Source organism: Tyto alba, unplaced genomic scaffold (assembly GCF_018691265.1).
Source record: "Tyto alba isolate M040663 unplaced genomic scaffold, T.alba_DEE_v4.0 Super-Scaffold_13, whole genome shotgun sequence".
Taxonomy (NCBI): Eukaryota; Metazoa; Chordata; class Aves; order Strigiformes; family Tytonidae; genus Tyto; species Tyto alba.
In genome coordinates this window covers 24,452,054-24,478,634 of record NW_024881275.1, presented here as the reverse complement: position 1 = coordinate 24,478,634, position 26,581 = coordinate 24,452,054, and the positions used below count along the sequence as shown (strand labels likewise).

The following is a 26,581-nucleotide window of genomic DNA, read 5'->3' as shown; positions in this document are numbered from 1 at the left end:
GGGGTGTGCTCCAGAGTGGCTGCCTTCTGGTGTCAGGGATAGCTCAGGACTGTTCCTGTGTGCACGTAGAGGAAATCCAACATTTAGGGAAGGGCTAGACCTACTTAGGTCTTTCCCAGCCACCACAACTAAAGTCTGTCTATCTAGAAAGGTCAGGCTTTATAGTTTTGGAAGATCAGACCTGACTTGATACCTCCCCCACACTTGCAGTAAGTTGGTATTTGGTCATCAGACTTAGCAGGACTGCGAAACTTAACTGCTCTGGTGGAAGTAACCCAGCACTGACACAGTGTGCAGCAGAGTACATTGCTTTAATCCTATCTTCCTTTTCTCAGGACGTATTTTTTTCAGTTTTAGGGATAGTATCAGTGTGCTCCCTGCTGCAGCTTCATCTTTCTACTGTAGCTTTTTTATTGCAATAAAATTACAACCAAGTGTAACTCTGCTTGTTAATGTTGTGATGATGGAAAATTAGATTTTCTGACTGTTAGAAAAATATTAGAAATGACAGATTAAAAGCACTCCCTGTTATGGAAAATCAGTTATTTCAGTTTATCTTTTTACTTCAAAAATGTAGTTTCTTTAATGGAGAATATATGTATATATGTGATCAGAATTCATAAAACATTATAAAAAATGTTTATTTAGGAAGCATCGGCAAAATGTAACACACTCCTCCAAACTCTTTTGCATTGCCTGGCTTTCAGTCTTACCTCTTATGATTAAAAATGGCTGTCCTACCCGGTTTAAAGAAGAAAATACACACAGTAGCTAGAAAAAAGCCAAAGAACTTTTAAATCTGCTGTATATTAAAATTTTGGTTGTTGTCTTAAGAAGTCCTGGGTTGGCACTGGACGTAAACTTCTTGGCAAAGGCAACTTATTTCAGGGAAGCCATTGCATAGGAGTTGCTGATTCAGCACAACACAAACCTCCAAGGAGATAGCTGTGTAGCTTACTAAAATGAGTGCTATTCAGGATAAGCATGGGCACAAGAACTTGAAGAATCCCAGAAATGACTTGGCCTAAGTTAGCTGATAAAGAATTTTGTTCAAAGCTTATTTTAGATATGCAGATGTGCATAGCCATGAAATTCTCCCAGTCTGATTTTAAAAGGTTACTTTTTTTTTTTTTTTTTTTTTTTATATACAGAACAAGCTGCTAGTAGCCAGATTTCATAACCTCCCTTCCACTTGCCTTCCCTCAACCAGGAAAACCGAGTCATTACAGGATGTGTGAAGCTGTTCTGCTGCATGTTACTTAGTGCAAAGGCCAGTTTGCCTTCTGCACCTGGAGACTGTCATGAAGAGCAGTAATCAGTGATGTTGACACCTACTCAAAGTACAGACTGTTTAAAACACTTCCTGATGAAGGAACATGTCACCAGAGATAAACAGGCAGGCAGTTCTTCTGTGAAGCAGGAAGGAAACGCTTTTGAAGGTTTTTAAAAGTTTTTACTGCTCATCGCTATTTCTCCTCACAGATACTCTTCATTAAGATTAAATAAACAATGTTGAGTCTTCATTAGTATCTCTTAAGAGAAGGGAGGGGGAGAAGTGCTGCTTATGAGGTAATGGTTTAAACAGTTCTTAAAATGAGGCATGTGTATTTCCAGGGGAGCTTTGTTCACTGAACTGTTCCAGTCATCAGGCTTTGTGTGCGTCTTAGGGAGGGAGGGTGGCTGCTCGGCATGACACATAGATGGAAAGTGCATGCACAGAGTCAGTGGCCTTGACAATATATCTGAGACTGCCAATCCAAAGATTTGGGGTCTGCATCGTGCACGGGTAGTCAGAGCACATGGCTTTGAAAATTTGAGTCAATGTTCCCGAAGATCACTACCAAGGACAAAAATATGCATCCCGCTGTAAGCAACAGCAGTTCACTTAGTCCATTCTTCTACCTCCTCTTCTTTGCGCTCCCTATTTCATTTCACTGACTAAACGTGAGTAGGTAAGTACTCTTCTGTCCCTGAAAAGAGAGGAGCAGTCTCAAAGGAAATGCCATTCTAAATAAAATATTCAAAATCAATTTCTGGATCTATTGGACTGCAAGAGCTTCATGATGAAAAGTCAACTTGACGCTATTTCAAGTTCATTTTCAGCCAACTTTCAGCTACAAGTTTTTTTCAGACTTGGGAGGAAAGAAATTGGTTTTCCTGTTGAGAACTCCCCTGCTGTTTTAGAAATACAGTTGCTCTTATGTACAGTCTAACCCGAGTTGTTAAAGACGCTAAAGGAAAAAGAAGAAAGAAATAAAGTATTTTCTATACTTTTTCCTTCCACAGTGCTGTATGAAGTGTTCTGATCTTCACCTTGTATCTGCATTTCAACAGTCTTCCTTGAAGCTTTGCTCAGGAACCAACTTTCTGAAAGTTGAGTTAGACCAGGAAGAACAATGCACACACAGTAAAGCAGTAACCTCTGAAATTCAATGTAGTCCAAATTTTGCTTCCAAGTTTTCAGATTATGGTCTGAGATAGTGATTCTTGCTCTTCTATTAAGTCTTGGTAAGCTATTTTCCTCCATTCAGTGAAAGGCAGGGAAGCCAGGTTCATCAAAATGCTTTAAGATATGCAGTGTTGGTGGTCTGTTTCTCGTTCTCAGTGTTTACCCGCTAGCTAAACAGAGGTTTAAGAAGTAGTATTTGATGTGGGGGAAATAATCTCATATTAACATGGATATTATAGAATGCAGCTAATTTAATCCCTAGCTGAATGCCCTGTTTTAAAAGGCAATGATACCAGGTGTAATTAAATGTTTAGACTCCTTGTGGGTTAGAGGTCTTTCGCTATAAATTTCCTGCAATACTGGAGAGAGGACCCCCACTGGAAGCTAGTGAGAAATATGCTGCTGCAGTCCCATCAGGAATTAGCAGCTACTGGTTCAGCCACCTCAGCAGGGGTGGCTTGGACTGCTGCATTTTAATTAGCATTTCACCAGCCAGCCTAGCCCACATCTAAAGGACAATAGTTGCACAAATTGTTATCTGTGGAAGTTACAGGTCCAAGACCATTGCCAACTATTTATTTTTGTTTATGATTATTGTTTATTTAAAACCATTAATTCTTTCACCTGATTTGTTTGAACAAACTAGATTGTTTAATCATTCTTTGATTGCATGAAGCACAAACTAATTTATTTTTTCAAAAATCAATTGAGAATTTAAGGCATTTAATCCAAATGAAATTTAGAGGAGATTACACAGAGGACTGTATTTGTACTGAGTTGATTCAAAATGCAGTATAAAACCCAGGATGAGCCGGCATGGTATGGAGATGCTGACCTACTTTTGAAAGGACCAATTTTCCTACGTCAGTGAAAATACTGTCAGTGACTGTTTATTTTATTAGAAAAACTGCAGCTCTAGGAATTCACCTTTCCTACCAGCCTGTGACCAAATAAACATCCAGCTGTGTTTCATTTTGGTTCCCATTCCTGTTTCAGAGGCAGAAGCTTTCTGCGGGTGTGGAGGAGGAAAGTTTTTTTCCAACCTGGCTCAAATCCTGTGTCTTTTCTTGCTTTAGCTTTTCTCTCTCTGCCAGTCTCCACCGTGGGTCCAGCCTGATCTTGCAAATTCTGTATTCTCCTTTATGTGCAAATTCTGCTGATCACTTCCACCTCCACCCATCCTGGGTGTCCCTGCCATCCTTCCGTCTGTGCTGACACCACCGTGTGTGACTGCATGTACCTGAAGTGTGACCATGCCTTTTCTCTTGGCTTTGCAGTCAAGACTCTTTAGCACAGGCAGAGTGCTATGGTGCTGTTGCCCAATCTCTAAAATAGTATCTTTCTAAAAGAATTGCAAATTCAATAACACCTGAGGATAACAATAAGAAAAATAATCCAGAACACTCAGCAAAGTGTATATTAGGGGGGGCAAAAAGTTTTACAGATGCATTTTTAATATATTTAAAACATTTTTCAAATTTATGTGGAAAATAACACACATACAGAGATCTGCCATTGAATATTATTCCAATTTCACTTAAGTGCTACTTTTAATACTTCAAATTTTTCATGCAATAATTGGACTGATGGCTGAGTGAGTTTATCATGTCACTGAAGTATCTGTACTGCAGGAAGACTAGTCCTCTGCTAATACTGAGTTATGTGTGTAGCAGCTGTGATACATTCCACGCACAGGATATCATAAAGTCTCTCATGAGTTGTCGTTGTAGGTGCCATCACATAGAAGTGAGTGTTTTTATTGTCCATTATGACCCAATAGTTAAGATGTATACTTTATTTTTAGGTTTTTTCTAAGTTCAAAACTGGATATAGAAATATATTTGTGTAGCAAAGCCTATAGCATACACAGTTAAGTGGTTTGTTTTTTTTTTTTTTGTTCTTTAGCATGTTCATAGTTTTATGTGGGCTTTTAAAAGTAAATCTTGGACAGAATAATTAAGCAGCTTTCCAGGCAGAAACACATACGTCAATAAAAGAAAATTACAATGTTTCCAACAATGTCGGAATTGTAATTTTTACTATTCTCTAGCTTGGCCACCTCTGTATTCCAAGATTATGCCTTTTTTCATCCAGCCAACTTCATATAATTTATGGTTTGAGTTCAGGCAGTCTGCTCTAGGCAGAGATGCATAAAAGCAACAGCTGGATGCTGCTTTAAGCCTCATTTTCTCTAGAAGCAAACAAGTGCACATGTACATACACAAATATATATATATAACAAAATACTTCATATAAATGTAAGTGTATGTATATATGCAAAGATATATATATGTATGTGTGTATTCACCAACTACAAAGAAGGAAGAGCTGGCAGGTCCAATTCTAAATATGCCAGCACAATATAGTGAGTAATCTTGTGGTTGGACTCATCTGGAATATGGGAGACTTAATTTCTGGTTTCTAGTCTCAATTCAGAACGGGTTGCTTGTCAATCACACACTGCAATGTACTTCTGCAAGTGATTATTAGCTGTTTGGTCTTAATTTCTTCTGTTCATGCTGTAGGATTAAATGTTCTCTAGTATTTCTATCTGCTGCTTATTTGGTAAGTGCCTTAACCACTGACTATAGGTGACCTTTTTCTATAGCACCATTAATGTTTATCATTCAGATGAAGCGGAACACCACCTGCAGAGAGTACGACATTGAGAGGCTCATGGTCTGTCTACCTAGCCATAAATTTCATGCCTGTAGAAAGTGTCATGTTGCCACAAGAATTTTTGGTTTCTGCATATTTGTGTTTTCTGTCCAAATGTATCAGTGAAATGGTAGGTACAAATTCTAGTCCAGTTCTGAGAGCCAGGTTGATGGCAGTCAAGTTTTGATGCTGAAAAACTTCAGATAAGGGCAAGAGGTTGCAGTCAGCAGCTCTCTGAGCTTTTCAGTTGCACATGAGTTTTTTTGAAGCTGAAGCTTCCCATTGCTCTTTGGTGATTAAAGCTTGAATTGCTCCAGTTATATTGGTGACCTTCCAAGTCATACAGACTCAGGAAAGCCATATGTGCTGATTCAGTGGAAAGCTCTATGAGCTCCAGCAGGAAGCCAGAATAAGCAAAGCAAAATTCCCTTATTTGCACAAGGCAGTTCTATTCGCACATTTACATTAAGATCCATGGGCAGCTTCCTTGCAACTCCTTTTTTTTTTTTTTTTTTTTTTTTTTTTTTAAAATAGGGAAAAGCAAAGAGATCCTGTTGTTACCACCAAAAAGACAAGGAGTCGGGTCTGTACTAGCAATACGTGTCTGCTAAGCTTTGCACCCGGCATGGTGTAAGCAGGTTGCCATCCTGTTCCTGAGTACCAGTGCTGGCATATCAGAGAAAGGCAGCGTTAGCTGTTAGCTAGGTGATCTCTTTCCTGGCTGGTGGGAACATGCCTGTCACAGCTGGGCATAGGCAGATAAACCAAAAGAGAACTCTCTGAAAGCTTTCCCAAGTCTTGTGATATCTTGTAATAATTTTTTCCCCAGTTAGGACTCCAGGCACATGCTGTCAGAAATCTTTACAAAAGGGAATAATATCCAAACTAGCCCCTCTGTTTTGAGTGGTGACTTACAAGCCTGATGGCAAACTGCTCATCTGGACATGCAATCATATATTCCTGTCTCTCTGGGCTGTCATATGCCTCTTTCGAGAATTGTGCTGCCGCTCTTTTCAGGTACAGTCAAATGAACTGTTAAAGGTGGTGTCATGCTACCCCTGCTGGTGTAGCTGTCCATCTTATCACTAAGCAAGTTCTGTTAAATCATCAGAGGTGTTCAGTGGCTAGGGTTTTTTTCACATGGAAGACTTTGCAGAGCCAGGTTACAAACTGGTAAAATAAACACTGACAATAGAATTACTGAGAGGCACTGACTGCCCTCCATGGCCACAGCAGCAGCAAGCACCTGGAAATGTGCACAGGAATGGTAATCTATTTATTTGGATCATCAGCTGCACAGTTTATCCAATTCTGCCCTCAACCAAATAAAACAATTTCTAGAAGGTTTTCTGACTACTTAGTAAGAGCATATGTAGACTAACGAGTTTAATGTTTGTATTGCACTCGAAATCTGTGAAGCAGGACACAAGAACTATGTGCGGTTTATGCAGTGACTTCTCCATTACAATGCTGTAGTGAAATACTGGAGGTATAACCCTTATCACAGCAGGTCCTTAAAAATTTATTTTTAACATGTTTGGTTGTACATAAAAGATGTGAGAGATTTTTTAATGTGGTATATTTTTTATTCTTCCTAAATAGAGCCTTTTGAGACTTGGCCAAGGAGAGGAGATCTAATTAAATTCATATAATGATTCTGGGAGTCACTGAGGCTTGCAGTACTCCCACACATTTATCAATACACTGTTATGAGAGACAAATCATTTTAGCATTTGAGATGAAGTGAATATTACTTTATGTGTATTTGATGCACACAAGTGCTCAGTTGATTGATCTGTGTAACCCTTGCCATAGGTGACCTTTCCTGATGAAGAGGTCTTTGTGAAATAAGACTTCTCAGTCAGATGCCACTTCTTGTGCTCACTTATGTATTCATAAAAATATGGACATGCCTACTCAGACCATTATGTGACACCTGGGCCCACGCTGAGGAGGGAGAAGTGCAGAGCATTCATGTCAGTTTTGTACAGCAGTGCACCCAGAATAACAAACTTTGTGTCACAGCTTTATTCATATAGTCAAACATGGCTATGCTGTTTCACTGTTCAAAAGAAAGCTTATTGTGTCATTCTGCCGCTTGTGGTCATCTCCTGTAGACATACTGAGATGTGTTTCTCCTGATTTAGCTTGATCTTCAGTGCAATTTGGTGTGTGGTATATATGAAATCCTTTCACTGCAGAGTGGTTGTGTGCAGTTCTGCAATGTATGTTATTCAGGAAAATGTGTATGATAATGACAGTCCCCTCTAGCTCAAAAATCTGCAGCCATTTGAAAGTGCTGAATCTTAGAGTGGGTGACAAATCTCCTGAGAACAGGAGGTTTCAAAAAATGCTTTAAATCCAGTGCTGACACTTAGCACTTCAGTGCATCTATTTTGATGGTGGCTGACACTGGCTTGCTCAGTGGCATCTAAACGTAAATGTAGTAGAATATGAAGGTACCTGAATAGTTTGCAACCATTATGGTTTTGCCAGAGGTTTTTCCTCTCTATGTCTAATTTGTAAGAGTACAGGTCCCTTCCGTGATGACAAGTAGATCAAGCAGTAACCTCATCAGCTGACCCTGCCTCTGGAGACTGTCTAGCCCAACCTCCCACTCAGGGAAGTGCCTTCCAAACATCAGAATCATAGTTTTATGTTATGAGTGCTCAAATTTAGCATATTCAAGTGAGTACACCTTGAAGGCAACCAGAAGATTCAAACACAGCTCAGTTTTGCTGTGAACAAGCACCACCAGTTTCCACTGATTGAACCAAAAGTATTGCTTCCTACATCTGGTGCCAAATTTGGATGTTTGGGCAACTGGGCAGGGTGCAGCACAACAGTTATCTCTTCTCTTACTTTCTATCTCACTCCCTATTACTGCCATCAAGAGTTAGTAAAAAAACCCAGTGCAACTAATGGTTGCAAATGGATTGCCTTAACAAAGACAGGATACGTTGTCACAGGCTTGGGGCCACATTACATTCCTTGCTACTCCGCGGAAACCTCCAGGGTGTGTCAGGAGCCAGAAAGAGTGTAGCCAAGAGGCATCTTGAGCTCTTGCAAGTTCTGTTGGCTGAATAACTGCTGAAGTTTACTGGTTCAACAGAAAGCAGTTTTACACTGGGGTTTTTTGTTGCATACGTGGGGAAAAAAAATACATTTTTGACCAAACTAGGAGGAGTAGAAAATGCAGTTTCAGCTAGGGAACTCTGTTTATTGACGTATTTGAAGAGGCATATGTACAACCACTCTTCCTTTTTTTTTTTTTTTTTTTTTTTTAAATTTAGTGGGGCTACATCCATTGTCTACAGATGCAGGCAGAAAGGGACCCAGAAACCTTACGCCATCAAAATGTTGAAGAAGACAGTAAGTTGTTTTGTTTTGCTTTCCTTTGCTTTGGTATGTGTTTGGATTTTCTCTGTTTTTTGGGGGGGGGCAGTTTCTTTGTGTGGTGAAAATGGGCTAGATTAAGGACCCCACTAAGCTTGTATTTTCTGTGACTGAGCTTCTTCTGCTCCTCATCTTTAAAACAGCTTTTAGAGATAACAGTACTCTTGGGAATGCCATATCCCCACAAATCTTACTTGTACCTTCATCTAATGTTGTCTGTATAGACTTAGATTTGAGCAAAACTTTTTACAGAAATATATCTTCCACTGTGGCAAACAAGCAGGTTCGGAATCATTTAAATGTTCTGTGATTTCTGTAATTTTGCTTGATACATTGTTTTGCTCAAAAAATATCATTACATGATTTATCTTTTTCAGAAACTGATTAAGACACCAATTCAAACCCAAGTAAAATTAAATATTTCGTGGAGGTGTTTTGCCCCTGCCAAATTGCGAGATAACCGTTTGAGACATCACTTATTTTTAGAGCTCCATATATGTCGCACTTCTACCACAGCTATTTTTGTATGTGTTACAAAATAGATGGTGGAAAGCATAAAGAGAGACTGGAGAGGAAAGACTAGTAATGGACTGAGAGACTTCAAGTAGAAAGAGTGTGGGGGATATGGTAGAGCAGTTCATGTTCCTAAGAGGGAGGAGAAATTTGAGAGGAAGCAAACAAGCTGTGAGGCATGGACATTATTTTTATTCATGAGTGGTTTTGATTCAGTCTATTCCAGTGTTAAATCATCCATTATTCCATAAAGTTCAGGAGTGTTCACATGTAGCAACATAATGGTGGGTGGGTAGGCGTAAACATGTCTAAATGCTGAATTAACTAGTGGTCTCTGTGCAAGACATAATGAGTGGGTTCCACATGAGTAAAATGTTGGCATTAATTTGTCATCTTTGAAAGTAAGCCAAAGTTTAAACTGGCACAGAAATTCAGTTGTGTGTGCTGCTTTTGAATTTGCATCTGGTGCACTGGAGGAAGTGGAGCATGTGAGGACCTTGCATTGCTGCAGCCTGTGCTCTATGTTTCCTATTGAAATGCAGAGAACTTAATTTATAAGTTTTTATCAGTTATTTGTGCCAACAATTTCCATTATATTTCAGGAGTATACTTTCTTATAATTCTCATTCTGAAGTGCACTAGGAAGAATGATATTACTTTAAAATATTTCTTTGCCTTTTTTTTTGGCCTTTGTGGAGATTAATTCATGTTCACAATGGCCACATTAATACTAGATCCATTTATTGTTATCTGAAATTAGTCAGTTTAGACTTTTGGTGGACTTACTGTAAAGTAAAGCGATTCTATTACACACCTGAGTTTATTTGTATAATTTAGAACATGGGAGGTCCTACTGTAAGGATGTGCCACTGCTTGTGTCTGTCTGTCATGAGCTACTGTAGCTCTTTTTCAATTTGGAGACATAATTATTATCAGAGACAGAACTGTAACTGTGTGTTACAATGCTTCCACAGCAGGAGGCCTGAACTTTGCTCAGAGTATCTCAATGTAAAAATAACCAAGTGGGGGACAAGTCATATACAAAAATGTTGATCAGCTTAAGTTTCCTGTTGGCTTTTTTTAAACAGTTAGAAAAAACAGATGGCAGTTCAATAGTGAAGGAAAAGTGATGGGAGAAAAAGCGGAAGAGCCTGTGACTCTTTGCTTTTGATGCAGAGTCCCATTTCTTCAATTCACTTTCTTAAGTACACATAAGGGAGCTCTGAAGAGCACAGGAAATTAGAAGACGAAGATGGTGAAAGAGCAAATACCCTGATTTTTCCATTCTAACTGACTGACTTTAAACTCTGCACAGAACAAGACTAACTCGCTGAGGAGCAGTGTCTGTAAAAACAGGGTGAGGGTCAGGGCTAGGGTGGTCGAGCTCATTCTGGAAGTGGTAACAAGTGACGTGTGGTTAGGAGCCTGGTGGCTGACTGGCAGCTCCAAATTTGTGAATGCTAATCACTACAGTACTGTAATTTGAAGTAAAGTATTAGAAATTATTACTTTAGTCCCATGGGAACAGCTCATAGAAGAAATAAATGATCTTTTTGCATTGAAGTAGTGTGCTAGAAACAGACTGCAAGGAACATAAAATGCCTTTCAGTGATCTTTTCATTTAAATAATAGGATTAATTTTTCATTTTGCCTGACTGGTGCATTCAAATTTAGGAGCAAATAAAGTTTTGGGCAAAACATATCAGCCAATTCTGAGAATATACACTTGTGGAGAGATCTGAGTTCTTAGGAGATTCTGTAACTAATATTTCTTCACTATCTAGTTTAATAAAACAGTATTCCTAGATTATGTTCAGTTCTATTTGTTTTTTTCTGATTGCTAGTTAAGCCAACAAGGAAAAACAGGAGAAACTATGTTTATACGAACCCTTTTTTTGCCAATAAAATAAAACAATATTTGGGGAATATTTTATTTCAGTTTAGAGGTTTAATCATTCTTAAGCATTAATTAAAATTTTATGCAGTTCCAGAAGGAGGAGAAAAATGTTTTTTTCCTGGTTCATAACTACTATAAAAGAATGCTTCAGTTACCTCTTTTGGTATTGTCAAATTCATCCCAAGGAGCAGTTCTGAATCCTTTAAGTTACAGTTTTGGTGAATAAAATTTAGTTCAAAGAACACTTCTGGCTCTTACTCCTGAAGTGTCTGACTGTCAAAGTGAGGAAACTGACAGGCAAATTAGGACCATCATTTCCAGAGAAGCTAAAAGATAACTGTTAGAAGGGCTAAAGAGGTCCAAAGAAAAACTGATATATGTATCCGAGGGAAAAAACCTCTCAGATAATGTGTAAGAAATTAAATTTGGGATTGTTCTTAACCAATACAAAAATGAGTATGTTTATAAAATATCTATGGGACAGGTGAACAAGCATGATAAATAATTGCTTTTGATTTGCTCATCCAACCTTTATGGCTCAGTTCCAAAGTGTAATTCAAATATAAGATTGTATTATATACTCGATAATTGATTTTTGCTATGTTTAGCAGGTATTTTAAATTCCATGCAGGTAATAAATATAAAGGTTTGAATCATGTAATTTCTTTGTAGGGAAATCCATTTAATGAAGCAAGAAAGAAGCAAAAGCAGATCATGTAGAACCAGAAAAACTCATCAAATGAGCGAAGTACAATGATGAACTTTTACACTTGCAAATGCAATTATGCGCTTGGTTTGCTTTTTCACTACACAATTTACCTCTGCTTGATGACTCAATGCTTAAGAAAAATGAAGTATCTTTAGGATACACTTTACAAATATGATTGTTACCACTTTTAAGATGAGATTTAAAAATTATGTGGGGTTTACAACCAGTCTTTCTGAAACAGTTGTTGCAAACAACATATAGCACATGGATCACATAGGAAGAATACAGGATTCTTGAAGGGAGCAAATGTATTTATGAAATGAAATCTCTCATTTGCAGACCTTTGCCTCCTTTTGGTGTTTTGAGAAAGCTAGGCAGCATATGAACCAGGGCCAGACTGGAGATTGTCTCACAGTCTGTGCAGGAGAATGCCTTCCAAGAAATTAGATCCACCCCTGCCTTAAATTTCCTACCTGACTCTGGACAAGTTGTTTTAAAAGTAGAGAAGAGAACAGATTGCCTCTGTTCCATGGTTTCTAAATTAAGACACGAAGTACCTGCCAGCGTTACATGTCTACCAAGTGCTAACAACTGTAATGAAGTAATATGGGAGCTGCCATTGCAATAAAGCAACATGCTCTGCAGAAAAGGGAACAGGACATGTATTTGCGTTGTCTGGGCCTGGGTCCTGGTGTATTTCCAGTTCAACCTGTGCCATTGGTCAAAGCATTTCTTTTGGTTTCAGCTTTTTCATCCACAGAAATTAGATAATACTTATTTGACTTGCTTCTCAGCAATGCTTTGAAGATTAGTCTAGTTAATATTCCCAAGTTTTAAGTGATAGGTACTGTCCCCTAAGAGCAACTAAATATCATGAAATATTAGGCCCTCTGTGTCTCAGCCAGTGAGACATGCAAGTACAGAGACTGTTTTGGAGAATTCTCATTTTGATTTCATTTTTTTCATGTGTGGGCACCCTCCCTCGCAGGGTTTGTGATGCTTAACTAATACTTCCTCAGTACTTTCATTAAAATCAGTATTTATGAAGAAGCATTCTTCATGCACACTTGCTGATGTTCAAGGTCAAACGTTCAGGCACATAAACTTCCTCAGATCAGAAACAGAGGAACCATTTTCAGGCAACACATATGCTGCAAATAGTTGTGCTGGGATTAATGTACTTGTACTAATCAGTTAGGTAATTTGAGAACAACAGAGAGTTTATGTCTGTGGAGCAGAGAGGAGTGTGAGCAAATGTAAAGGTAACAGGCTTCCCACTGGGTAAGTGGGGTTGGGTATCAGTTAGGTCTGAAGGAGATCATAATGGTCTGTAAAGGCATACATAAAAAGTCTCAATTGCATTTATGTTTGCATATATATACATATATGTGTGTGTATATACATATATATACACATGTATATACATATATATACATGTATATGTATACACACACATATATAGACATACATGCAAACATTTATATACACACGCTATAGTATATATAAAGTATATTCCCAACAACACAGAGTATAGTTGGCTGGGTTTTTCATTTTGTGTTTCAGTGAATTGGTGGTATTAAGCAGTAATGACGAGGCTTATGCAAAATTGGGTCTGTTTTCTTGGAGGAGTGCTGCTTTTGGTTAAGCCTTCCCAACCGATTGAGAAGGCAAGTGCCATGGGGCAGGGTGGGGACTGTGTACGAGTATTTACTGACTTTCAGAGAAAAAGATGAATGTTTGTAGCTATAAAATGAAAATTTCCATTTGCCCCAATGTGGCCTCATGAGATTTACAATTTGAGTGCCTCCGGCCTCCATATGCCTGCTTCTCTATAGACTTTATAATGAGACATATGTTGCCTTTTGGAGGCGTGGCGACCTGGTTCAGGAACGGCACGGCGACCGACCCCAGGCCGCTCGGGCCATCAGCTCACAGACACCGAAGTGGTGGATGGCAAATGGCATTTATTGTCATGTGGCACAACCTTATATAGCTGGGGTGTACAACGTCACTTCCGTCTGCTTACATCACAAGCCAAACGCCATTGGCTGTCCGGAGAGGGGTCCTACCTTTCCGTACAGCGCGACATCTTCCGACCGCCAAGCCTTAACTACCTACATTCCCCCCCCTCTATGTAAATTGGCTAAACTGTAAAAACTTTAAAAAGTGTGTATCAAAATCTCAAACAGAATACATAAGGCACACTGAACAAGTGGTAACTGGGGGGTAACTGGGAGTCATGGGGTGTAACTTGGGGTAACCAGGAATAACTGGGACATCATAACATAACCAACAAGAACTTGTAAGATTCGGGTTTGACTGATTCAGCGACCGGAAGGTAGGGAACTCCCCAGGTGTGAACAGGCTGCTTGTTGCCTCGTCGTCTTCTCTTACCACGGGGGCATACGGGTTCCGGGGGTGTCTGATAATCCGGTCCTGTGGACAAAAACTCACAATTTTCGTTAGTTTTATTCTGGAGGTCCGGTTTAATGGACTTAAGCGGACACCACTTAACTTTACCATCTTTTGGGCCACTGCTCAACCCACACTGGGTGGGACGACTTCCATGTAAGTGGGTGTGCGGCAGTGGCCCTCACAATAAATCTGTCACCCTGGATTTTAATAGAGCTAAAGCGTCCCTTCCCAAAAGGGGTGGGACTCCTGACATGACATGTGGGAAGAGGGTAATAGTTTTCTCCGGTCCTTTTTCAGTGTGAAGCTTTATTGCTACCAATTAATCACTCTTTCGAGCTCGTGTTAGTCCTCCGACACCACCCACCATGGGGGCATCTTCCAATTTCCAATGCGGGGGCCAGTTTGTCTCAGGGGTAACTGTATCATCTGCTCCGGTGTCGATCAAAAAGGGAACACTAATGGTGGTATCATTTGAGATATTATAAATGGAACAGATCCCCCACACCACTGGCCGATTATCCCATTTTACCACCAGGGCCACCCTGGGGTTTCGCCCCCAAGGGGTGGTCTTTGCTGCCCCTGAGATAGGGACAGATCCCGCTGGACCATTGGTTGAACCACAAAGTTGGTCGCTTCTCGAGGGGGCAGTGGGTTCTGGGGCATCTCGCCCCATCTGGGGTTGACGTAATTGTTGATTGGCATAGAGTTGGGCCGCCCCGTGTCCCAGGTGGGAGTGGGCTGTGCGCGGCTCAGGTGCCCTCTCCCCCTCCTGTTTCCCTGAGTTTTAGATCTGCATTCCTTGGCAAAATGCCCTTTCTTCCCGCAGGCCCAGCACGGTCCTCTGGGCCGGTTTTGGTGCAAAGGGAGTGCTGTTGGCGGGTCCCCCAACCAAGGACAGTTTGCTGTGGCGTGGCCTGCCTGGCCACATTTAGAACACGCCATCACGTTAGCTACTGCAGTGCAAACAGCCGCCTGGACTGGGGATAAGTGCTCTTCATTCATGACATGCTTCATCATGTTCGCGCTGCTTGACCCCGCCGGCAGTGATCGCAGGATTTCTTTGGTTGCTGAATTGCACTGCTGGTGTAAGCACTCTGCTACCACCGGACCTTCTGCTTCTGCAGGCAGGGTCGAAGAGTCGACCCCTGCTTGGAGGCGATCCACAAATTGTGTAAAGCTCTCACTTTCATTTTGCTTTATTGTGGCCCATGGCGATGGTTTGGCAATAACTCTAGAGGCTGTGCCAATGGCTTCTCTGGCCACACCAGTAGTTGTCAAAATCTCATGGGCCTGCAAGCCCTGGGCTTGCACCTCGGGGGTAATCATTGTCAGGTCTGTACCCATGAGCCGCTGTAGGCTGGAGCCATGTAGCGGGTGGTCCGCCCCGGCTCCTTGGGCCGATCGCCTCGCGCAGCTATCCTCCCATTCTTGTTTAAAAGCCATCATCCCTGCCCTGTCAAAGATCAATCTACAAGTTTGTTTTGTATCGAATGGGAGCATGTCATCTCCCCTGAAGACACCGTCTATGAGGGTGGAGACCATAGCCGAATTAAGCCCTTTATCCGCAATTGCTTTAACAATCGCTTGTGTATCCTTAGGGTTTACTGGCGAGTAGACCCTCTGTTCCCCATCCGTCACTCGGGCCGGGAACGCCAGCGCGGCCGATGGGGCCCAACCGGCGCACGCTATCTTTATTTTCCTCCAATCCGTGAGAGGGGTTTGTCCCCTTCGCGGCTCCCCTTTAATTTGAGTAGGGATGTTTTGGCTTTTAGATCTGTCTATTTCCATTTCCTCCTCTTCTGAGTTTGAATCGGTTGCAGGCCCCTCGCCCCGGCCAGTGTCCGATCCACAGTCGGAACTCGACTGCCTGGTTGCTGCTGGGTTCCAATGCCCTTTTGTCGGGCTCCGGCCCCGCCCCCCTCCCTCGCGGGCGGGCCGTTCCCTCCCTTTTGGCTCGCCCCGCCTTCTGTTCGGCGGGATGTTTGCCCTATAAGGGCATTGATCCAAGAGGACGTTCTGATTGGTCCTCCGCCCCTCTCCTTTTCGGTCGCCCCCACCACCCTTCTTTCCCTTCTCCGCCCCTTTCCATTTACGCGCCCTTGTTCGTTCTAGCGCTTTCTCCCTGTTCCCGCCGGGGACACCTTCACCCCGCCTTGCCCTTTCCTGCTCGGCGCCATTTTGGGGTGCGTAGGGTGGTGGTCTAACCCAGACTTCCTCAGACTCCAGTTCCCCCGCAGCGCCCCTGGCCTCGCCTAACCCACCCCAGAAGGACCCTGCTCGTCTCTGTCCCTCCGTAAACGGGTCGGGGTTCGGGGATTGGGGGGGCACATCACCCTCCCACAGATCCCCAGGCTCAGCAGAATCGTCATCGCCTGGCAGACGCGGAGTCCGCGTGGCTGCCCCGACTCCCAATCTCGGGGTGGCCGGCAAACCGTCCTCCGCCGCCCTCCGGGTCTCCTGCGCTTGTACTGCCCCCTGCAGGGCCTGGATGACTGTCCCCCAGAACTTACGTAACTGTAACACGACCTTCACAAGGGCTTCCATCCTCCTTGCTGGTCCGGGAACGTCCTCCCCGCCGGGCTGGTCCTGCCGCTCCGGCCGCCGTTCACCCGATTCCAGGCGACGTTTTCCCCGGGTTTCGGCACCACTTGTTGCCTTTTGGAGGCGTGGCGGCCTGGTTCAGGAACGGCACGGCGACCGACCCCAGGCCGCTCGGGCCATCAGCTCACAGACACCGAAGTGGTGGATGGCAAATGGCATTTATTGTCATGTGGCACAACCTTATATAGCTGGGGTGTACAACGTCACTTCCGTCTGCTTACATCACAAGCCAAACGCCATTGGCTGTCCGGAGAGGGGTCCTACCTTTCCGTACAGCGCGACATCTTCCGACCGCCAAGCCTTAACTACCTACAGACAGATATATCTCCTGTGGCACAGTATTGTCAGTACTCTCACTGAATGGATAGCTGAGAGTGTTGAAGTTTAGCAGACATACCTGGTCCACAGAGAAAGTGAGAATCTGACATAATAGTCCAATTTGTCTGAAGTGATATGACTATTGTTTTTTCTCTAGATTACAAATGTTTGTAGTATATTTACATATATATGTATACTGAAGGTCAGTTTTCCCTCACAAAACTGGTATTAGCACATTGTATTAATGTGTAATGTTCTAATAGTTTTCAGATTTTTCAAAAAGGAAAAAGAATAATGTCATATGTATGTCTACATGAAAACAACTGCACATCAGTGCTTACTATTAAAAAGGTACATTTATGACAACTAGCTCACACATTCTCTTCTGTTACTCATTCACACACATACCCCACATGTGCCATTGCTTGGTAGTTACTGGAAAATGCTGATTTCTTAATTACTACTCCATCAGCTGTACTAGCTATTATATATGTAGATTATTTTTCCTGGTTAGCTCATTTTTCGTCATGCATATCATCATCTCATTCAAGTGCAGTTCATACTGTTATGTTTTTTCTGAAAGATGAAAAAAAGTATTTCAGTCAGAATTATTTTGTATGAAGAAATAAGGCAGTAAGGCTTTGAGTTTTCCACTGCTTATATCCAGTTTGCTCTTATATGTAAGGGGAATCTGGCTTCCACAGTCTGACTTGCTACTTTCCAAAAGAAAGGGCTTTTAAGTAAAAGTTAAGTCCATAAAATGCATTGTTTCTAAAGAAGAACAAGACAGTTCATTTTACATAAATGCCCTACAAAAGAAGAGAGAACTGAAAGATCTCTTTTTTATTTTATTTTATTCCTGCAGTAAGATACCAACAGTTTTTTGCTTTAGAAGCTATGAAATCAGTCACCCATTAGGAAATTTTACTGAAAAATACCTTTGTAATATTCCTATTTAGTCCTTGGAAAGCAAAAAGTTGTTTTTGTCTGTATTGACAGGACATTATTCAGAAAAAGAAAAAATCCCATTCTTCAATTGAAAAAAGCCTGTCCTGCATACATAAAGTTATTTAATGTGTCATCTGAATTACAATGTATTGTAATCTATCACATTGTAGTGCAGGTGATGTGAAAAAGCCACTTAACATAGAACAATATTTTTTACCTGTCACCATTTAGATTGAATTGCTATGCTCTTCCTGAGTAAGTCATATCTTGGCTTAAGATTTTAAGAACAGAGAGTATGTATTATATCTCTTTTTGTCTTACTCCATTTAATATATAGGTAATTATCTAACACTCATTTCTGGTGTTCACAGCTTATTTTTCAGAAATATAAAGATCAGCTAATAAAAAGAAGAAAATACAAAGTTCAACTCATTACACAGTTCAAGGAAGCTCAACCTACTGTATACATCACCTTGTTAAACAAGTAGTTCTGATAAACTAAATAATATCTCTTAGATGATTAATTCAGTTAAAAAAAAAAATTACACACATTTAGCTTTGAGTAACTTAACAGGAACTTTCGTGAAACAATCTGAGCTGCACATTTTCTTCATTTTCTTGCACTAAACCATCCACGCACATTTTGCTCCCTTCCAACTTGCAGTAATTCATCTTCTCCATGGCTTCAAGCAAGCCTGGAGGAGCTTTGTGTACCTAGGGTTCACGTAAATGTAGAGAGGCAAGTAAGGGAATAGGAATGAAATGTGTTGCTGTGTGAGGATGTACTTAATGCCTAAAGCAAAGACACAACCCTGCAAAAGGGCTGAGTGGAGTTGCAGAGGTAAGTATGAAGCTATCCTGAGATTATATGCCTCTTTAGAAACCCTTCATCATTTACAGCATGTGAAAGAAATCTGGAAGCATGCCTTTGGTGGAGCTGGACTGCAAGGAAAACAGGGCTTCTGCATAGATGGATGGTGTATGAGCCTTGTGCTGGGGATCTCTGAGTGTCTTCTGCATTTTAGGAAGTTGTTTTCAAGAAGTGTGTGTTGTGATCCTGTCACCACAATTGTGACAGTTACTCATTTGGGGGGAGAGAAGTTGAGCTTGTTCTCTGCTGTCGAACCAAGTATTAAGGGAAAACTGGCTGCATGCACAAAAAATTAAGAGAATAGGGTAAAAAATATGAAACAACAGTGTTTTTTCCAATGCTGGCAGTTCAGCTATTAGAATAAAACAAAAACAGTGTACAGCTTAAAATGTAACATACTGGATTTATTCCTTTGGCCTGAATTTGAGTTCTCTGTAAACCCTCAGAGAGGCAAATCTAACTGAAGTCTGTAACAAAGAGGATTTATTTTACCAAGAACTCTGTAATCAGCATGTACTCACTTGACAAACTGGTTACACTGGTGTATTTCAAGATAAAATATATTCTCTTTGGCTGAGGTGGTCCCCTTTTGTCTTAGGTCATTTAAGAGAAAGACTGACTACATGTAGGGATGAATGGAAAAGTAAAGGTGGAAGTTAACACAGGAACTGTGTAATAAGCACAACCTATGGGTTCTGGTTACAGAAGCTTCTTTGAGAAATGAAGCCATCATTGCTGTCTGATCTCCATGAGATATGTCATCTGGTCAGAGCATCTCTAAAGACTGAAACTAAAGTTCAGTACAACTTTCTAATCTGGATATTGTGCCAGTTGATGGCTGCAGGACTACTGTGTATGAGTGAGGTTCATCCCAGATTTTTGCCACACTAAACTTGCTCTCTTCTCAAATCACTTAAAAAAGGCTTCCTTAAGAAAAAAACAAACAAACAAACAAACAACAACAACAAAAACAACAACAACAAAAAAAAAACAAACCAAAACAAAAAAACCCAAACAAACAGAACAAAAAAAAAACAAAACCAAAACAAACAAAAAAATTAACAAACCGAAAAACCCAAACCCTGAATAAATATAAATGATAACATGTTTTCCCACAAATGAAAAAAAAAACCAACTTCAATTTCTTTGTTACTCCTCTCCTTCATTTTAAGCGGCCTTCAAATACTACCTTTTGTTTCCAACAGCTATTCTGTTATACTTTGCATATGTTAAATGAGCAGGTGTTTGAAACTCCATCTGGGCATGTTTTCAGTAGATATAGTTGAAACCAGCTGGAAACATTTCCATAAATAATAAGAAATAGCTTAAATAAGATGGTTTGTCTTGTATTTCAGTCCTATGGTATTCAAATCACTTTAATTTACAGTTTTTTTGGGAGATTTCTGATTTCAAATGTATTTTAGAATTGCAAAGATTATGTGATATGCTAACTTCTGAGGACTTCTAAGCAGTACTGTCAGGAATATCAGCCTGCAGAAGTTTAGATTTTGTCTGCAGGACACGTAACACTTATACAGGTTTTGGCTTTTTATGCACTGATAAAATAATAGTGCTATGAGAAGAAACAGCATGATAATAATTTTAGGTATCTGGATTGAGTGGCAAACAGTGAAAGTAAAAATATGAGAAAATAAAAAGCTGAAAGAACCCTGTGACATGGGTTTCAAGAATTTGTGGGAAAAGACCTAATTCCTGCAGATGAGAGCCCTGATTTCTACAAATGAAAGGCCACAAATCTGTTAATCAGAACTACAGGAATATTATTCATTTTACCATTGTAACTAATCCCAAGCATTTTCTGGGGGGGCGCTACTGTGTTACAACTGCAACACCACAGTGAGAAAACATGTTATGATTTCCATGTTTTATGGATGAGGAGCACGCAAAATACTGAATCTAGGAGCTAGATCTGTATTTGTATCCAGAAAATAAGTACCACAGTTCATAACACATAAATAACTACCTTCTTGCATGCTTTATTTCACAGGTAAAATCTGCCTTCTCCTCTCTAGGCTAAACAGACCCAGGTCTCTCAGTCTTTCCTCATAGGAAGGACATTCCAGTCCCTTCATCAACTTGGTGGCCCTTCATTGGATGGTCTTCAATATATCCTTGTCTCTCTTGTACTGGGGAGCCCAGAGTAGGTGTAGCCCCATCTCCCCTGGCCTGCTGACAACTCTTCTCCTAATGCAGCCCAGGATACCACTGGCCTTCTTTGCTGCAGGAACACATTGCTGGCTCGTTCAACTTGGTGTCTGCTGGCATTGCAAGATCCTTTTCTGCAAAGCTGCTTTGCAGCTGGGCATCCCCCAGCATGTACTGGTACCTGGAGTGGTTGTTCTTGTTGAACTTCCCTTTGTTGAACTGCATGAGGTTTCTGTCAGCCCATTTCTCCAGCCTGTCAGAGTCCCTCAAGGTGGCAGCACGATCCTCTGATCTATCAACCACTTCTCCCAGTTTGGTGTCATTAACAAATTTGCTGAGGGTGCACTGTGCACTATCGTCCAGACTATTAATAAAGATGTTAAACAGGATTGGGCCCAGTATTGGTTGATGGGGTACATTGCTAGTTACTGACCTCTAACTTGAATTTATACCACTGATCATGACCCTTGGGGCCTGGCCATTCAGCCACCTTACTGCTTGCTTATCCAGCCCATACTTCGGCAGCTTATCTATGGGGATCTTATGGGAGACAATGTCAAAGGCCTTATGGAAGTCCAGCCAGACAGTGTCCACTGCTCTCCCCTCCTCTATGAAGCCAGTCATTTCATCGTTGAAGTTTCTCAGGCTGGTCAAGCATGACTTGCCATTGGTGAATACTCCAGATGACTGACTTGTCCTTTGTGTGCCTGGAAATGGTTTCCAGAATTAGCTGCTCCGCAGGGATCAAGGTGAGGCTGGGGCCTGTAGTTTCCTGGGTGCTCCTTCTTGCCTTTCTTGAAGACATGAGTGAATTTGTGTTCCTCTAGTCTTCGGGCACTTCTCCTAGTCACCATGATCTGGCAAAGATTATTGAGAGTGGCTTTGCAATGACATCTGCCATCTCCCTCAGCACTTGTGAGTGCACCCCATCAGGGCTCATCGATTTATGTAAGATCAATTTGCTTAAGTCTTCCCTGACCTGATCCTCTTCCACCAAGGGTACATCTTCCTTGCTCCATTCTTTCCCCCTGGTGTCTGGGGCCTGGGATTCCTGAAGGCTGGTCATGATAGTAAAGTCTGAGGTGAAGGAGGCATTCAGTCCCTCAGCCTTTTCCATGTCCTGTGTCACCAGGTCCCCTGTCTCCTTCAGCAGCAGGCCCTAGCCTTCCTTTTGTCACCTGTCTACTTATAGAAGTCCTTCTTGCTGCCTTTATCCCTGGCCAGATTCAATTCCATTTGGGATTTAGCTTTCTGAACTTGCTCCCTGGATGCTCAAACAATGTTCCTGTATTCCTTTCAGGTTACCCGTCCTTGCTTCCACACTCTGTATGCTTTGTGTTTGAATTTGGCCAGGACATCCTTGTTTATTCACATAGGCCTCCTGACATTTTTTACATTACTGGCTGGGATGGTCTTGAGACTGAAGGATGTGATCCTTGAATATTAACCAGCTTTCTCAGACCCCCCCCCCTCCCTTCTAGGACCTTATCTCATGGGGCTTTTCTAAGGAGATCTTTGAAGAGGCCCAAATCTGCTCTCCTGAAGTCCAGGGTTGTGATCTTGCTTTCCACTCTCCTCCCTGCCCTCAGAATCCTGAACTCCACCATCTCATGGTCACTGCAGCCAAGGCTGGCTTTGATCTTCACATCCCCAGTGAAGACCTCCTTGTTGGTTAGAACAAGGGCCAGCATCACACCTCTCCTTGTTGGCTCCTCTGTCTCTTGGAGAAGGAAGTTATTATCAAAGCGCTGTAGGTACCTCCTGAATTGCTTGTGTCCTGCTGTGTTGTCCTTCCATCAGATATCAGAGAGGCTGAAGTTTCCCATGAACCAGGGCTTGCAAATATGAGGCTGCTCTGTCTGTAGATGGCCTCCTCCACTTGTTCTTCCTGGTCAGGTGGCCTATAGCAGACACACACTATAATGTCACCTTTTAACTTGTGTGTTATGTCACTTAAGAACTTCTGTGTTTTAAGCCAGGTCTTCTTCCTCCTGTGTAGTGGATATGTGAAATGTATTCAAAGTGAGTCAACTTTATTACCACTGAGCTTCATACAGAGCTTGTTCATCCCAAAGTTTATGGTAGCATGGTCAGAGTATTGAAGTTGTGATAAGGACCTCAAAAAACTTAATTTGAAGGTCCCACATAGTTCCTCATCACTGAGTAGCAAAAGCTGAGTAGCCACAGATTTTACCTGCAGTAATAGAAGAACCTATGGGATTTTCAGGGATTGTGTTATGATTTTTTTTTTTTTTTTGAGTAACAAAATTGCACCCCAAATCACACTTTATGCATCAGAGGTGTTTTTTAGGTCTGATTCTGTGTGAATTCAGTGATGATAAAGAGAGAGGTAGGGGAGTCTCCTGAAATTAAAATATTAACCTGCTCTGGTCAAACAACTTACAGTTGCCTGCTTTCAGCATCTCCTCCATTTACTCCTGAATTGTATGAAGTGTCAGGGAACAGAGGATCAAATATGGAAGTCATCCTGTGACTTCTGTGTGCAGAATTCACAGGTTAGGGTAATCTTCAGAGGAGAAAGTCACTGTATGTTCCTGCTGCTCTCAGTCTACTCAGTCATTTGTCCTTTTTTTCCAGCACAGCTCACAGATCCTGGCAGAGGAAGCAAGTTAACGTGCTGTCATTAATGCAGTTGAGACATCCTCCACAGGGATGTAGGGAGAAAAACAGTCCTGTACATTCTAACATGAGTTGTTAACACATAGCACTAACAAGAAACTCAGCTCACAGTTTCTAATCTATGAAGCAAGCTCTCTAAATTAGTTATAAGGCCTTGCTTTCACATGTCTGTCTACCTCTCTTAACAATCTCAGCGTCTCTACATGCTTCTCTCTATCCTCTTCCATCTATATAAAATATTTTCCATTTTCAGTCCCTGAAAACTTTTGACAAGGGATTCCTTCTGTGCTTTTTTTTGAGGATCTACTGGTTTTCTGTGTCCCTAAGATCATAAAGTATATAACTGTAAATTTGAAGCAGTTTGGGTGCATGGAGTAGTTTATATCGTTCCCGTAAGTGTAGAATTACAGGTTCTGTATACTATCAAGCAACACTGAAGTGATTTCAGGACCTGTCATTATCAGTGTTTGGGGCTGACCTACCAGAGGAATTGTCTAGCATCAGGAGATTACAAGTCTTCTAGTACAGGTGTCATTTAAGCAGCAGGTCCAGAGATTTCATCAGAGGAAACAAGCAAGACTTAGTCTGCACCTGACATTGTCATGATTTCATCCCACCTGAAATATTTTGAACAAAATAGTCTCATTTGATCATCAGACTCACAACTAGACCTTCCCCAAACATCATCTATGTAATTGCTTACAAAATGGGATGGTACAGCATGTCGTGGTTTAACCTCAGCCAGCAGCTCAGCCCCACACAGCCGCTCACTGACTGCCCTTAGTGGGATGTGGGCGAGAACTGGAAGGGTAACAGTGAGAAAACTTGTAGGATGAGATAAAGACAGTTTAATAGGTAAATGTGCAAGCGAAGCTAAATAATTAATTCATTCACTCCTTCCCATCAGCAGGCAGGTGTTCAGCCACCTCCAGGAAAGCAGGTCTCCATCATGTGTATTCGTTACTTGTAAAGACAAATGCCATCACTCCAAACATGCCCCCTTCCACCTTCTTCTCCCAGCTTTTATTGTTGAGCACCATGTTACTTGGTAAGGGATATCCCTGTGGTCAGTTGGGGTCAGCTGTCTCAGCAGTGTCCCCTCCCAGCTTCTTGTGCACCCCCAGCCTGAGGCATCATGAGAAGCAGAAAAGGCCCTGATGCTGCATAAGCACTGCTCAGTCATAGCTAAAAGATCCTTGTATTATCAACAATGTTTTCATCACAGATCCAGCACACAAGCCCATACAAGTTACTATCAAAAAAGATAACTCTATACTAGCCAAAACTGGTACAGTGATCACATGGAATAATTTGATATCTGTAGTAGAAATTACAATATTATTGGTAGCCCTGATGCATCAAACCTTCATTAGGTAACAGTGGAGGCTCACATGGGTCTGTGAGTTGATTCAGAGAAAGATGAGTACACTAGCTCACTACTTATGTGTAATTTCTTAAATTGCAGCAATCTTAAATTGCACTTGTCTAATAATATAAGTAGACATAATGTGTTCCAGATCTTTATTGTACAGCTGAGAACTCCTAAGAAATTTGAGTAGCTTTAAGATAAAATGAACAGAATGATAGGAAATGTCCTATCACCTAATAGCTCTCAATTTCTAAGGGAATACTGGATTAATAATTTTTCACTGAGAAGAAATTTTTGGATTTACAACTGTATGGGTGAAAAGCAAGAATGGTCAAGAAAATGACAGGTACAATTTTCTAAATAATCCTATAAATGCAACTATTTTGAACTGAAAAAAAAAGATGTACTTACCTTTTGATTTACACATTGTTCCTATGTCTTAAAAGTGTCCTCCTCCACCCAGCTTTGGGAACAGTAGTGATGGCAGTAACACACTATAAATAGTGAATGACTGAAATGAGCAGTTCATGAATACCTAATAGCCTGAAATTTGTTTGCATAAACTGTTCAACAATTATCAAACATATTAGCAGAAATCTGTGTATAAATGAGTCAGGAACAGAAATAACAACGAAATTAGTCAGATGATTAGACTACGGCCTATAATAAGGCCTGTTCTAATGAACATATAACTTGTTTTGAACTCAGACATAAAATGTATTATTGCAAATGAATAGTATTGTGCAAGCTCTGAAGTCCTTCTGGACCCATCCTTCACCCTTTGGTGATGCCACCAATATGGGTGAGCAGTAGAACCCATTCACAAAGATTTGTTTGTCTTTGGGGAGTATTACCTGCATCTGATCAGCTTTACCATTGAAATCGTGTATTACAAGAGGCGAGGACTGTTAATTAGATATGTCAGCGTGCAAATTACTGTGCTGAAGCCTGTACAATCCCACAAATCATCTCTACCCACCTGATAGTTTGCCTGCAAATGTACTATGCTTTCTGAGAAACAGAAGTGTTGCTTCTTTGAGGGAACAATTTACATTTAACAGATTAACAGTACTATCATATGCAGATAGTGCGTTTCTCTTCCATTTTTTTAAAAGCGTATGATTGTACAAGCCCAGCTAACCTGTTTTTGCAGATCTGCTTTTGCTGATCTGGTTTGCATGTACAAGCAGATTTTTAGGCACCTAACAGGACGAATGCAAGCACATTGATCTAGCTTGCAGTAATTCTATGCAAGTGTGTTCAGGCTGAAGAATATGCATCAATTGAAGGATTATAGCTGCAAATCGGAAGCGTGGACATGTGCACAGAAAATAGTTGATCTAATAATGAATAGTCTATTTTCTTTGGACTAATAATGCAAGTTTACTTGTAGAGGCTCAAAATAAAAATTCTCAATAACCTACGGAGTGAAAACTCCCTGCTGAGTTTATGGACGATACTGCAGTGCTGTGCAATTGCTGCTGTGCTTTATTGTTTTGTTTGATGTGTTCTTCAGGGACCTCATGTTCAGCTTGAATGGAGTTAGAGCCAGAATAGTCTGCCAAGCTTAAAACACAAAAAAGATGATTTTGAACTTTTTTTTTTTTTTTAAAAAAAAGGTAATATTAGTC

The 26,581-nt window shown here is 41.1% G+C and overlaps 1 protein-coding gene across 2 annotated transcripts in view; it reads left to right on the top strand.

Moving 5' to 3' along the window:
• CAMK4 (calcium/calmodulin dependent protein kinase IV) overlaps positions 1-26,581 on the top strand; it is a 187,709-nt gene that overhangs the window by 70,673 nt on the left and 90,455 nt on the right. For both annotated transcript variants that reach the window (XM_042787655.1, XM_032984049.2), the window contains one exon: positions 8,401-8,479. In XM_042787655.1, the coding sequence (XP_042643589.1) occupies positions 8,401-8,479 (79 nt within the window). The remainder of the gene's footprint in view (positions 1-8,400; positions 8,480-26,581) is intronic.